The 15,936-nt window shown below is 39.4% G+C and overlaps 2 protein-coding genes across 7 annotated transcripts in view; one reads left to right on the top strand and one right to left on the bottom strand.

Annotated features, from left to right (window-relative positions):
• Positions 1-1,912: 1,912 nt before the first annotated feature.
• On the top strand, positions 1,913-11,439 carry zgc:92027 (EFh_PEF_grancalcin domain-containing protein). Its single transcript, XM_010886630.3, has 8 exons — positions 1,913-2,108; positions 6,589-6,801; positions 7,381-7,450; positions 7,638-7,681; positions 8,261-8,408; positions 9,759-9,872; positions 10,070-10,128; positions 10,572-11,439. The coding sequence occupies exons 1-8, from the start codon at positions 2,085-2,087 to the stop codon at positions 10,596-10,598; spliced, it is 699 nt and encodes a 232-aa protein (XP_010884932.1). The 5' UTR covers positions 1,913-2,084; the 3' UTR covers positions 10,599-11,439.
• The window catches only part of LOC105020004 (potassium voltage-gated channel subfamily H member 7), a 79,980-nt gene continuing 75,153 nt past the window's right edge, over positions 11,110-15,936 (bottom strand). For 5 of the 6 annotated variants that reach the window (XM_010886627.3, XM_010886623.3, XM_010886625.3 and 2 more), the window contains one exon: positions 11,110-15,142. In XM_010886627.3, the coding sequence (XP_010884929.2) occupies positions 14,864-15,142 (279 nt within the window). In that variant the 3' untranslated portion in view covers positions 11,110-14,863. The remainder of the gene's footprint in view (positions 15,143-15,936) is intronic. The other variant, XM_010886629.3, reaches the window with a different exon arrangement.

Genomic DNA, 15,936 nt, shown 5'->3' with positions numbered 1-15,936 from the left:
GGAATATTTGGCCACTCTTTTCTACAGTACCACTTCCACTGTGCACACCATTTCAATATGATTGAGATTTGGGCTTTGACCAATCCATTACATTAGGGTTGGACACATATAGGCATTTGGTTTGTGCTCAGCACTGGAACAATTTCCCCCTCGTTCCAAATTGTGATTTTCACATTCACTTCTCAGTGGTGGAAAATAAGTTTTTCTCACAAACGAGAAATGACATTTTCTTCCCATTCTTGTTGACAGGATTTATTTTCCCATTTTATGATTATTTCCGAGCTGCTGTCTAGTGACTAGCGATTCAACAAGATGGGTGCTCAACAAAACACAGCATTTGGTGAGTTAGCGATCAGAGGTAGGACGAGTGTCAGGCCTCTCTGTTGTAGCTTTGCTTTCATGTTGTGGATCATAGTACTGTTGCAAGATCCAGTTCTCTGGTGCAATAAGAAATTAATGATTGAAACAATGATGGCAATTGCCCTGAGGCAGCAAAGCAGCCCCAAACCATAATGCCTCCACCTCTGTGCGTTACACTTGGTATGACACTTTTCTGTTCAATGGCAGTGTTTGGTTTTCTCCCAACATGCTGTCTGGCATTGTGGCCAAACAACTCCACCTTTGACCCATGTCAGTGGTCTGGAATTGTTTCCATTTGTAGTTTTTAGTTGTCTAGTGCTGAAAACCACTAAATTGGCCATCCTCCAATATTTTCAATATCGTTTGAAACACACCCAGTGCTACAAGCACCTGCATTTTTAGTTCAGACTGAAGACCATTCCATGCAGTAGGAGCTGCAACCCAAAAAGCTTTTTTTCCCCATCTCTGTATGGACAGTGGCAACTGTCAGTAAATGGAAATCCTGTGATCATAAGCAGTAGCTTTGTTGCCCTTGATTCTGTTAGCCATTTTATGTTATGGTGACGTTAGTAATGAACAGTTTTACTTATTAGAACATTTGCTTTTCTGTTCATTTAAATTGCATAAATGTTTCAAAGTGAAAAATGTTCTTGTTGAATTTTGTTATCTGTATAAATTAATGTGTCAGAATGTTTAGATAAAATCTCTACGTGTCCATATATTTCAAAAACATAACTTTTTCACTACGGTAAACATCAAAGACCATTATTACTATTGTCAGTGTTACATCACATCCCAAAAATGTCACTTTTTGTTTGCTTATTTAAGTCAAACTCTCAAATCTACAAAGTCTTAATTTCCGTCCTTGGTGCTAAATTATTACATTATTGACTTCAATACAAATAATCTATAAAGGCCTATGTGATTTTTTTTGGATGCCTATAAAAAATAATTTATTTATAGCCAGTAACAAAATAATATTAACAAAGCTGATAAAAACTAAAATGAGTAATCCAGTAACAAAACAAAATGAAGGAGCCAGTAACAAAATAGAATTTACAAAAATGCAAAAGATAGAAGTACAGAACAAAATCAGACAGATACGTATTATATATTACGTATTCCCCTGAGACCACATTGCAAAAATCAGATTTAGTATAATTTTCTAATCTTATCAAAGAGATTCCTGTTTTGTTTATTCCAAAATTATACACATGTAGAGTTCGCATTATTTGACACAAGGAGGAAATATACGTTTTTTATTTGAGTATTTATATTTCAGAATTTTAAATACAGTTAGTATGATTAAATTTATAAAAAATATTATAGTATTATTCTGAACCGCACGTGCTTCAGAATAATGAGAAGTCACTATAATATACTCGTTCTTGACATAACTTTTTCACATTCGGACAATACCAAGTCCAGTCTAATGTGTTTCTCAGAAGTATTAACATTTAGTTCATCAGCTTTTTTAAGTAACGATTATTTGGGTAGCGCTATGATGCTGAAGATATTAGAATCTATAAGTTCTTGCTCATTGGCTATTAGCCATTTCAACTTCCGCTGTCTTTCAGCACTTTCTCGGAAATGATGTAAACTACATGCCATTGTCGCAGTGACTTTTGCTAGGAAGTAATAAGGCTTGTTTTCATCTGCCTGCTGGCTTTTAACGTCGTACTGTATCGAATTGTTTTGTGGCCTTTATTCACAGCGTAACATACATGGCTTATCCAGGATACGGAGGGGTGAGTACGCTATATCATTAACGCTTTGTGTGTTCACAGGGATTTGACGTAAGTCAGGAGGTGTTATTCCATTTCCGATATGGGAGGTGTTCGGATAATGTGTCCCTAAAAGTTAGCTTATCGTTGCTATGATTATGTAACAAAGTTAGTTATATTTGTCACTGTCTAATCAAAATACTCAGGTCGTATAGGTGTCTCATTAGAACTTTCATTTTAGCAAGTTATCACTTGGGCAGCATTTTGCACAAAGATTTATACTTAAATAGTTGATTTGAGTTCCTGGTTAGGCGTTCAGGGGTGTATTCATCGCCGAACAAAACGTTTATTTTAAGAAAAAGGAAAAAGGCAGGTCGTTCAAAATATATATAATATTTTTAAACCAACCCGATTTGAAAACGCACACTTTGTTCATTTTTTTTTTTTTACCAAACGTTTCACAACTAAAACTTTATGTTCAGCAGAACGAATACCGTGTCGTTTTCATAGGCTAGAGGGGTAGGGTATGGAAGAAATTTAGGGGAAAAAAATATATATACACCATTAAATATAAAGGGAAATGTGATAAAATAAATGAATAAAAAACATGCAACATATGTAATGGTGTATTTCTACATTTCACGATTTATTTCATGGTTGCAGTCATTGTAAAATATGTCATTATTGAATCGGTCATTGAATCTGTTACTTTCACCCATCAAAGGTGGAAGGGCGGGCTCTACCGAATACTGTATTTTGAATGGTGAATCGATTTCATTGCCAGAGTTGCAATGTCTGCAGTGTTTGAGCTTCTTTTTTCAGAAATATTGTCTGTCGTGGGTTACGTTTTTTGGGGCTTGTGTTGTTTGACCATGAGGCACACTAAAACTGATAACGAGTTTAATTAAAACCTCTAACGTGCTGAGGCGTATACTACGAAGCAAGTTCAACATGCCCAGTATATATTTTCCTTAGCTGGCTTCACTAAACCTAACAACCGCAGTCCCGCATGAGCGGTGTCACCACCGTGGTTATCAGTTTGTGAAATCAACCCAGGTTTTCCCAATCTAGCGACGACCGCGTTCACATAAAAGGGTCTGTGTTTGCGCCATATGACCAATCACAAACAAGGACACGTCTACCAGAGCCACATAGTTCATTCAAGAAGAGCAAACGATCATTTTAGAGCAATGTGTATAGTGTTATTTAAACTCGTTCTCAGTTTGTGTGTGCCTAGGTGTACCTTAATGATGGGGAACTGCCCATCATCAAGGTACACCTAGTTCTGACTAAAATGATTGTGCACTCCAATAAATGAATGTGGTGCTTGTGTTGATTAATTCTTATGAATTTTTGCCATATTTTCTATCACTTGCAACCCTGGCAGTGTTTAGCGTCTTGGGAGCAAATTATATATATATATTCATTCAATATATTCATATATTATATTCACATTCAATATATTCATTCATATATATATAAAACAAGTGAAACATCCATGTGCATTTCAAAGGACTCCATGACTGGGAGAAAGATAGTGCAACCTGATCTCATGGACTACGTAGACTATTTTACGTAAATCCATGGCACCTGATTTCGTATGATATGGCACCTGATTTTCGTTAGGTTACATTACGAATTGGCCAAAACGTAAAATATGTTACGAATGCTAATAAAACATATAATGTAACGAACGGTACGAAATTGTAACAAACATTACGAATTTGCACAAAACATCCAAGCAGTGTTTCGAACCCTATCCACTGCTCCACACAGGGATTATGGATTTGAAAGGACGAGTAATGGCCTTACCAAGGTCGCTACAATATGAAATGAATGCATTTTAATGCTACAGTTTGGTTCACGTTAGGTATCACAGCACTGGGGTTGAGGTTAGGGTTAAGGTTAGGTATTACAGCTCTGGGGTTAAGGTTAAGGTTAGGGTTTGGGTTAAGGTTATGTATCACAGCACTGGAGTTAAGGTTAGTGTAAGAGCCAGTTAGTGCCCTTTGTATAAATAGGAACCAATCTTTGGTTCCTCAGGGTGCAACCCGGAAGCACATAGAGTTTTTGACCACATACACATGCGCACACCACACATGGACATATACACACACCAACACCACACAAGCATACATACAAGCAGTAATTTTTCTGGACTACTAACTAATATCTCATGGAAGTAAATGGAACCAATGGTGTTAACTGCAAATATGACATGGACTTTCATTGATCAAAAAAGGTAAAAAGTGTGTCAATTACTCTACCCGTGGAACCTCAGGGGCTTAAAGCTTGGGCTTAGCCTCTACAGTTAGGGTTAAGGTTTGGGTTAAGAAGCAAATCACTTGTAACATAATGATGTTGTAACACCACTACTCACTTCTTCTATCAGGAAGTTCCTATTTGGAGCAGTGGGTAGGGCACCCATCTGCGGAGTGGAAAGTACCTGGGTTCAAAAGACAGCCATTTACTTTTCTTTCTGGATTATTACTCTAACCTTACTTTGGCTAATGAAATATCTTACGAATTTGTCTGTCAAAGATTTATGTAAAATAGTCTATGTAGTCCCCTGAGACCAGGTTGAACTGTGACACCTCTGCTGTGTGAAGATTTCTATATGTGCTAAAAAGGAATTACCTTTAATTGTCCAGCATACTGCTTTATTGAAAACCCTTTGTGTCGATGTAGCAATGTACCAGTATGACCAAACAATGACTTTCCTTTATCTGAATGTTGATGCTGTGGAATGATTTGCAATTAACAAAATCGACTTCACTCTCACCCAGCGACGCTGTTATCAGGAATATGGGGTCAATCTATGGCACCGATCACTCTGGAACCCTATGAAAGGAGAGTGGTGCATTTAATACACAACAGTAAACATCACAGGGTCTACATTATTTATAGATGAAGTAGTCAACGTACGTTATTGTCTACCTGCTCTTTCATAATAGCCCTCTTTAATAGACTGCGTGGACCAGTGGCCTGGGAACACAGCAAATTCATCAAGTAGGAAAATGCTTTCTAAATTGAAACTGCCAAAGGTATTGCAATCTGGATACCCGTTATTCGACATCCTGGTTGAATCGATTCAACGTCCAGGGCTAGCAATCGGAGCTCTCCGTGTTTGACTTACTCCATTGTCGAAGTTCTTCAGTGTTTTCTCATACAATTTCATGTAAGTCCTGGTCTGACAGGGACTCCACAGCATTGCAAACTCTACTGCAATTTCTTTGTTTTTATCTCTGAAGATTGTAATATCTTCAGCAGTTTCAATTTCATCTGCAGTAGAAAGCATTTTCCTCAAAAAGTCATCCAGTGCAGTCATGTTTATGTTAAAGCATAACGCCACAGAATGAAGTCGATGCACCAATCAAAAAACAGTATTCTGGAGAGCCCACCCTTCCCTCTTTGTTGAGTTAAAGTGACAGATTCAATGACTGATTCAATAATGACCGATATCACAATGACTTGCAACCATGAAATAAATTGTAAAATAAATAATTCTATAAAGAAATACACCATTAATTATGTTAGATGTTTTCTATTCATTACATTATCATTTTAATTATATATTCCCCTTTTTATTGAATTATTTCAGTCTCATCTCATGATTGAGATTATTTCATAGTATATATATTTATTTAATAAAGCCTCTAAAATTCCACCATAGTAACCTACTGCAGTTTTATTTTATTTTTTTACAACAGTCTACAGACAATCTAATTCAGACCTAGCTGGGAGACCAGGAAGTTTTTCAGCCATCCAGTGCCAAAGTTGTGTACGGCTGGCTTTAGATCACAATTTGACAAGAACTGCAGTAATTTAACCAATAACCATTATTGTTAATAAAATGAATAGGATTCATCCATTCATTTGCTTAATTTAGTCTGGGAGCACAAGTACTAGCTTTCAAAATATTTTTTGCCCCTAATTCACTCAACTGTCTCCTTTCATTTTGGCAATTTCCTGTAACTTGTTTTTTCAAATAACTAACCAGCTGGTATTGGATGTTTGCCATAATGAAATAGAGGAAGCAAGAGGGGCAACCCATGTTATCTAGTCCTTATAGAGGAAGCACTTTTTGTTGTAACTAAAAATGTGTTCTATAAGTCAAATTGGTGGCTATTTAGGCCTAGCTGGAGTTTACTAGTATTTTATTTTCTCCAATGGGAGAGGTTAAGCTGTGTGTTATGGAGAGGAGTTGATGCAATATATTGAACCAATGTATATAGATATTTGGTCAACCCGTAACAGCCTGTTATCAATAGGGAACTGGAATAAGTGCTGGACACTTGTAGTTTACAGTCACGTTGTCGTATCAGTGGACTCTCATAGGAAGATGTAATGTGATGTCAAACTGTCACTAACACTATATCTGTGTGCGTCCCATCACAAAAGTCAAGCCTGTGACAGCCAGACCCTTTTTCTTTTGATCACGAATCCACGAATGAGTCTTTGTGGGAGTTGTTTTTTCCTCAAGTCCTTTTCCCTTTCCTGTCAGTATGGGGGACCGATGCAAGGAATGCCCATGGGAGGTGGGCCCATGGGAGGTGGGCCCATGGGAGGTGGGCCCATGGGAGGCGGGCCCATGGGAGGACCCCCCCAGGCAGCCTACCCGCAGTATGGTGGGGGCTACCCTGGGACCTTTGCCGCCCCTCCACAGCAACCTGTCAATGACCCCATGTGGGGATACTTCACCGCCATAGCAGGACAGGTGAGGGATCGATGCCGTTTATAAACCGGGTGGTTCAAATCCTGAATGCTTATTGGTTGCCGGCCAGGTATAACATCATGTTACACTTTACTGCTCTAGTTGCTTTGGTAACCTGTTTCTAATAGCAATAATGAATCTCAGGGGCTTGTGATATGTTGCCAATACACCGCGTCCAGGCACTCCGTTTTACATCATGTCACCTCTCAGTCGTGGTGTATTGGCCATATGCCACCCCCATTTGGCCTTATTGCTCATATAAACCGTACGCATCATGCAACTGAATAAACTGTATGTGTGGTGCTATATGATAGGTCATGGTTACGGTGCCGTGATCCTAACAGGTCATGTCTCCTGTTTACTAACTGTTAATTGTCAGTGGCGGGAGTTTAATTGTCAGTGGCGGGAGTTTAATTGTCAGTGGCGGGAGTTTAATTGTCAGTGGCGGGAGTTTAATTGTCAGTGGCGGGAGGGTAATGCTCAGTGGCGGGAGGGTAATGCTCAGTGGCGGGAGGGTAATGCTCAGTGGCGGGAGGGTAATGCTCAGTGGCGGGAGGGTAATCCTGTACTATTCCTCCGCAGGACGGGGAGATTGACGCAGAGGAACTCCAGCAGTGTCTGACGCAGTCTGGAATCAGTGGCACCTATGCGCGTACGTTCATACCCGCAGTAGTCACAGGAAACGCCGTTAGCTATGCCATTTAATGTTTCATGATCTTTCTGTCTCACAATGTCAATACTCCACAGAAATACAGTCGTTAATGATTAGTCCCAAGATTGCCGGTTGATTTTCATGTATTTCTTTCCTTGTGTGATCCTGGTTTCTCTTCTCCCTACAGCCTTCAGTTTGGAGACATGTCGTATCATGATCGCTATGCTGGATGTATCCTCACTGTGTTACCTCTTTGACTGGCCTCTTGTCCAGTCCAACTGTTGCTTCAGTATTTCACTCTATTACTTGAACTTGCTGGTTAAAGAGCACACTTTGAATCTTAATTAATTTACCCAATATGCCTGTGGTGAGTTCATACTTTTTAACCAGTGTGCATAGTTGTAAAAGCTCTGAGGAGTAGGTGGTCGGGATGAGTCACTGTGAACTTGTGGTATGTTTTGCTCTTTATTTCAAGGCTTTAACCAGCTGTTCCTCTTCACTATGTTGTTGCCAATTCCTTTGCAGGTGGCATCCTGCAACAAGCCAGTACTCATGTCCATGCTTGTTACATACAGTGAATGTATTTAGTACTGCTTGCTTTCAGTGTAGTGTTTGCAGCATAGCATGTTCTGTGGCAAATTTTTTTTATGTCAAATTTTCTTTATGTGCAGAATGGATTCAGTTCCTAGTCAGGTCAGGTTCACCCACATCATTAACCTCATGATATCCTGTGTTAGAACAGCACCTGTGGCCTGTTTTTAGTTTCTCTTTGACTCACGAACAGTCAACCCTTAACAAGCCGCCCACCAGAGAGACATGACAGGCAAGTTGGGCTTCACTGAGTTCAAGGAGCTGTTCGCCGCCCTGAACGGTTGGAAGCAGAACTTCATGATGTTCGACCAGGACCGCAGCGGTACAGTGGAACCCCATGAAATGTCCCAGTCCATCAATGCAATGGGTACGTCAATCCTCTGATGGAACGGAATGGTCAATTCAGATTGGCTGATGGTACGGGGTAATCGATTCTGATATGCTGATTGAACCGGATAGCCCATTCCGTCATGCAGAAGGGCTTCGGCAGAGCCCACCAATAACAGTAACCACCAAAGTCATTGGCACCCTTGAAAAAGATGAGCGAATAAATGCTGTGTGAACTAAACACAGGTTATGATCTCTTAGGACTTTACCGACATGTGGAATAGATTGTACTTCAATGATTCAAGTGGATCAAGTAGACACGATTTTTCTCTCATGGTAGACCTTCCCTTTAAAAGGCCTGAGCCTTTTCCTGTAGTCGTTTTAGATCAGAGGACACATTACAAGGAATCTTGCAATGTGTGTCTTTTGTTATGAATCCCAAAGATCCTTGAGATCCTTCGGTCTACACTCAGACTGTGCTCGTCATGAAACTGCAGACTGATATGGCCGTTGCAACCTTCAGATAACCTTCAGTTATGGTCAACTAAACCATATCTTTGGATTTTAATCTATGCTTTCGGGGTCACTGACTTGCAGTAAGGTCCGTTTCCAGTTACGTTTTGTACCACAGGCAGAGGCAGCCTGGTTTTTGCTCATAATATCCTGGTACTGGTACCAGGTGACGAAGATCATAATGCTGTTGACATTAAGAAAGGCCCCAGAATGAGTGGAAGCCAAAGGGCCCTGTTACATATTCAAAAGGGTGCACAGGGTTATTTCTGCTAATGGGTTTGCATTCCAGTGAAAATGCCAGAGTTCTGTTGTTCATGTTATCTACAAATTCAAGAACGTGTGGTGTTTCTAAACCGCACTGGCCCTTGAATTGGAACAGGTGTCTTGGTCAAATAACATGGAATTAGAGCTCTTTCGTTTCACACGAAGGCACAGGGCTAGAATGAAGCGGCCATTCGACGCTTCATTTGTGTTATTTTAGCAGCAGGATATTATGCTGGCAGCAGACAGATTTCTATCACCATAAAAGCCATCATTGAAATTTATAAGGAAATATAGCCAATCTAGTCTGTGAAAAAGAACAGACGAGAATAACATTGGAATGGACATTAAACATATAATGTACACACTAGATTAACTATATTGCCGTATATATTTCAATGATGGCTTTTACTTTGAAAAATTAAATCTGAGTTAGCGCTGCCAGCATAATATCCTGCTTCTAGAAGAACGGTAATAAAGTCACGAATGGACGTCACTAAGGGCTAGTGTCTTGGGGAAATGTCAATATAATGCATTGATCACTGCTGGTAGCGTTGATCCCTATGCTACGTTGGCTAATGTGTCGTTCCATGCATGCCGTGGTCTGTTGCCGCAGGCTACAGGATCAGCCCGCAAGCCCTGAACGCCGTCATCAAGCGTTACAGCAAAGGCGGCCGGATCTACTTCGACGACTACGTGGCGTGTGCCGTGAAACTCCGAGCTCTCACAGGTCAGGGGCTCTTTGGGAGCCTGCAGATTCAAATGTTTAACACGTTCCTCATTCTTTTAGAGAGCATTTCCGATTTCCGCACAATCCCTCCAAAAAAATAAATAGAAAATCACAACGATCGCTGAGTCAAAAGACCAACCGCTTGGTCTTTTGACTAAGCGAAAAGGAATGACTGAATGTTGAACATTTGTCCACAGACAACTTCAGGAGGAGAGACCAGATGCAGCAAGGATCTGTCAGCTTCCAGTATGATGATGTGAGTGTTCAGTAGGCATCAATTATATGGTCACACTTCTCGATCTGTGAAAGTGAATCCGAGATCCTCTGGCCTTCATTAGTCAGTTTGTTGAGGCCAGTGAGTGTCCTTTTCTCCAATATGCAGCCGCATTCGTAGACCAACATCCCTGTGGAACATTTCTAGAAGCAACTGGGTTGCAAACTGTTTTGCAGTCTACGGTCTTGCACGGCTTAAATGTGTGATCAAAATAAATTAATTTTGAGATCCACTCCTGGAAACATCTCGATTACCTTTTTGTGGTTTCAAAAGGTAGTTGAAGAAATGTTGTGGAATACCTCAATAAAACAGTAGTGAACTTCTGAACGTGTGACTTTTTCCCACTGTGAAACAAGTGAAGTTTTGCCAATCCCCTTTATGAAAAGAACTCCATCTCACTTAGGAAATGTTATTCTCTCCTGCAGTTTATCCAGTGTACCATGTCCATCTGAGTGGTGTGACTCGTCCAAGGCTGGAGTGCTTGATCCGGTGCTTGACCCAGAGAGCGAGGGGACTTAAACCGGCACTCCGAATCTTGTGGACCTCTTCCCCTGATGGAAAGGCACCAGTTATCATTAGACAAGTGTCCTTAGGTTGCGCCCAGAACTAACTCAAAATGGGGTTATAACAAAATGCTTATCTGCTTGCTAATTGTTCGCTACACAAGAATGTGCAGGAAATGTGCCTGATATTATGAGGCTGGTATCTACTCTTTGCACATTTTTTTGCTAACTGAACCTGTGGTAGTTTGCTGCTAACATATGAATGGGTAACAAATATGTTGCTGATCTTTGATGGTGAGTTTGGTGCCATAACGATCTGATTATATGGTTTTCATTAAAATCAATTTTCTTTCATTTATAATTACCACTGTTACAAATTGATTTGTTAAATTCAAACATTGGCAATATTATACAAATTACAGGTAGCACTGTTTGTGTAAGCAATTTAGATGTTTAGAAATTATTTTAGGCCTAGCTTTGCATTTAAAATCACGCGTGCATTAGTTTTTTGTCAGGAGACTTCTATATGTATCTCCTGATTTGAATCAAATGTTGCCTAAACATATGAGCATATACAAATGTATGAATAACCAGCACTGTGGTAAACATCCACTGGTATTCCTGTGAAAAGAAAATGCATGCTTTAAATGTACTATTTAATGTTGTTAATCAGCATTTTCATATTTGTGAGATATTTATCAAAGTACTCTATGTAGTTGAACATGACCGTTGTGGCATTCACTAGTGACATTTTTGTTATTCAGAACTCAATAAACTCATTTTGTAGTAATTTTGATATTCTGTTTATTAATATATACAATTGCGCAAAGGTTTTGATCAATATACTGTATATACACCATTTCGTTTCTTCAAATACAGTATTCAAGAACAGAAACATTCATATTAGCTGTTAAGTGTTGCATTGTATAAAATACAGTGGCAAACATTTAAAAAAATGCATAAAAACAATTGTGAACAGCACTAGATTTAAAAAGTGACATTTATATCCAGTACGGCACAATTAAAATTTCTGTGCAAAAGTTTGCAAATCCCCGCAAAAACTTCAACGGGACATTTCAGGCATTGGACTTTTCAAGTGCACTGGAAAGATTATAGTACAAGCCCCAGTTTGGTAGCATGGGTATCAGCCAAATACAATGACCTGCAGCAAATGAGCTGTTCCCTCTGAAAGGGCTGGTAGCCGAGTATGGCCTTAAATAACCAGTAGGGCCGGGAACGTGCACGATTTCAATTGATCAAAGTTAAAAATAATCTTAATGTTACACAGCAATATGGCATTGTTGAGTCACTAACATTAAACTGACTCAGTACTGCCATATATACAGAAAGCTATAATTCCCCCAATGACAGTGAAAAACACCCTAGATTAAGTGTGCCCCTTCCAAATGCTATAAGAATGTGATACTTGCTACATTATTGGACCATGATATTCATAATGTGTCTCACTCTTTCAGGGCTGATACAATTGAATCTAAACACTTAAAAAAGTATGTATACTTTTATAGAAAAATAGGGTGCATGTTTTAGCATTATTTTCACTTTCATTATAAATCACAAACGTCTTCTATAATCCACCCAAACAAATTGCCATTAGATGCAACCATGCAGTTCCACACATCTGACTGTGTTTGTGTAACTTAAGGAGGGATTCAATCAAACCTGCTCCGGGAACTGTGAGCCTTGGTCTGTTCATGTAACCATGGCCAGATTTGCAATCTGGTTTCATATCGCGGTATGAATTTGATTGAATACCGCCCTAAGGCGTGAGACTAAAATCACTATATAATTTTTGTGACATGCAGATTGTGACTATTCAAAACATTTACATTGCCGACTGTTTAATGCATATTATTTAGCTGAATAAATGTGTTTAGGAAATGATGCTAATGTAGGCTAGTAAGGCTAAGGCTAATTACCGCTAAGCTGCTAGATCTGCCTGAATCTAGACTTGATTTTTGACACTGTCTCCCCATTGATTTTGCTTCTTGGGCAGTATTACAATTATTTTTCTTGGAATATTCTAGACCACAAGCATGCATGGAAAGTAGAGGGTGCGTGTGGGCGCATAGGCCTAGTCAGACTGTGGGGAAATGTCTACTCGTAAAGAAAGATCGTGGGGGAAGGCTTACTCATGAAGATGGTGGGGGTAGGCCTACTCATGAATATAGTGGGGGAAGGCCTACTCATGAAGGTATTAGTCAAGTATACTCAGAGAGGTAACGTCCTGCATACAGACATCAACAACAACAGAATCAAATCTGTCAAAACTACTACTATAATATAAAGAGGTTGGCCAATGTGGCTGAACATTCCCAGAGCGATACTTTCCTCCAGAGCTACAAGTGATAATTCATGCTGTCAGTTTGGGCGGTTACTTTCTGATGAAAACCTACGAAGGCGTCCTGTGAAAGTACATATGGAAATTGTTGACACCACAACAGAGTAGAGACTTGGGTACACTGTCCTGAATGCTAATCAGTAAAAACTTTTGTTAATTTATGCCACTGTAATTGCTTCTTCAAAGTGTGTCATTTCATAAGGAACTGTCAAGTGTTGCTATCCTGTTGTTACTTCACCAACATGCTGAGGTTGAAAGTTCTAACATGGTTGTTCTAAGACCTAGCCAAATTCATACATGTATCTGCTAACATCACATCAAGGCAGTTTCCCATTTAGTTGTTGATTTTTTTTTAACTACTGTATGATGTTTGTATAATGTTATAATACTTTGTTTTTTCCTCACCATTTGTGTAATTCCATATGTATGTGCATATATACACAACCACAAACAAATATTATAAGGACATTTGGGCTAGATTCCTCTAATTACAATTAAAATAACTTAGGGTTAGGCTAACCCTAACCTAAGGAATTCAGGTTCAGAAAGTTGCTATTTATTCTAGTTTTCCGCATCTGAAAATGCAAGCTGTGATCTAAATGTTGGGTTGCAACTTCTGCCATTTGGTTTTATGCATTTCGGTAAGTGCAGGTCATTTCTAGAGAAACTATCCTTCACATCGATTACATAAATGCCAAATAAACAAGTCCACCATGTTAATGCCAATGTATGTGTGGTTACACTAGGAAATACAATACTTACATAAAAATGACAGATTTTAAATATCCATACACTGGTCATCAAATTATTTTTTGACATGTCTTCGTTAGTGAAACATTACATATGAACTGACCCAGTGAGGAAAATAGCTACGTAAAGTGGAAAAGTATCCCTTTGTAAATGTTAATATACAGTAACTTGCATATGCACCCATTATTTTTGTTAAAGAAATTCAAAACTTGAGTTTTCTTTTTTAAGGTTTCTCTTTTAGTTCATCCCTTGTGAGTCGACAGTAGTGTCTTGGGCATCTTTACCCGTGTTTATTTATCGGCATCAAATAATTAAATATGATCGGTGTGTGTGAACGAGTGTGTTCCTGTAATTGTTATTGCTTTCATGGCCCCAAGAAAAAGACTTACGGTGCCAAGTGATTATAAATAATCTCACACGTTAAGTAGTGTTAGAGACACCTTCTATAAGGGCTTTCCCAGTATTTTATATAATATTCCTTTGCATAATAATCTGTGTGTTTGTACTCTAAAAGCTGATGTGCACATAGTGGTTCTGTGTCGATGCTTTTCAGGCACATGATGAAGTATAATTGGTCTGGTCTGGGGATGAGTGAGCCAAACACATTAAACAGTGTCTGTTTTGATAAAAATTTGTTAACAATCGCACACTCAATCGCCTTTGAAAGAGAGTTTCAAGTAGCTCATGAAATAACTGTAAAACCGACACTCACACTGGAAAAGCATGCTGAACCCATAGCGTGACCTGGCAGTCCACATGATATGTGTTGTGTCTTAAACATGCAACAGAAAACATTTCCAAAACATGCACTTTTCTCTCTTGGAAGAACAAGCATGTTTGGTGCCTCTGTGTCGCTGCCGGTGTTACATCAAAACTATATACATGTGGATAACTGTGACATGGTGACACACCGTATAAATACCTCTGTATAAATGTACTTTATAATACATCTAAATGGGAGACTGAAAATATTGGAAAAGGAATGGAAGAAAGTCGACAGTATTCCTTGCATATGCAGTCACCTTCTTTGACCCTGAGTCAAACTTTGAGAGAAGCTCTAGTTTTCCCGAGCAAGTGAAACAGGGATGGATGCGGATGTGAGGGCCTACTCTCCCAGCAGTCCGGGATCAGACACCGGCCTGTGTAGGCCTGATGCTTCCGAACGTCCAGGAGATGTGTCAGGGAACGAGGCTTGTCTGGTAGAGGGGAAGAGGGCTCTAGGTTGCTGCTGAGGCTGTTGTTGCTCCGGAGAGTCCATTTTGTTTCGTGTGTGTCTGTGGTCCACGTCCCCCACCTCGGTGTCCCATTCCGCGGACGTTTCCGTCGGACCCCGGCCTGGGGCGGATTCTTTGGATTTGTTCAGGGGCTCCGTCTCGTCAGGGTTCTGTAGAGCAGAGAGCAAACAACTTCATGCAGTGAGAGACAACATCTGTGGTGGAAGTCATACAAAGATAATGGGGATAATGTATCTGACAGGGTGCAGCATATACAAGGATGATGTATCTATCCGTTAGTGTACCGTATCTACAGGAATGTATATGTCTGTTAGTTTACTTTGACCACAGGGATAATGTATCTATCCGTTGTGATACTGTATATATAGGAATAACGTATCCATCTATTAGTATTCTGTGTCTACAGGGATAACGTATTTATCAGTTAGTATACTGTACTGTATCTATTGGGATAACGTATCTATCCGTTAGTATACTGTACTGTATCTATAGGGATAACGTATCTATCCGTTAGTATACTGTGTCTACAGGGATAACTTATCTGTTAGTATACTGTATTGTATCTATTGGGATAACGTATCTATCCGTTAGTATACTGTACTGTATCTATAGGGATAACGTATCTATCCGTTAGTATACTGTGTCTACAGGGATAACTTATCTGTTAGTATACTGTACTGTATCTATTGGGATAACGTATCTATCCGTTAGTATACTGTACTGTATCTATAGGGATAACGTATCTATCCGTTAGTATACTGTACTGTATCTATAGGGATAACGTATCTATCCGTTAGTATACTGTGTCTACAGGGATAATTTATCTGTTAGTATACTGTACTGTATCTACAGGGATAATGTATCTATCCTTAATTATACCGTATCTACAGAGATAACTATTCAAACAAAATCCATCGGGCACAGGTCCATAGGTTATTATAGC

The sequence above is a fragment of the Esox lucius genome, chromosome 22 (assembly GCF_011004845.1).
Source record: "Esox lucius isolate fEsoLuc1 chromosome 22, fEsoLuc1.pri, whole genome shotgun sequence".
Taxonomy (NCBI): domain Eukaryota; kingdom Metazoa; phylum Chordata; class Actinopteri; order Esociformes; family Esocidae; genus Esox; species Esox lucius.
Note: the sequence above shows the minus strand (reverse complement) of the source record. Positions and strands in the feature narration are given on the sequence as shown.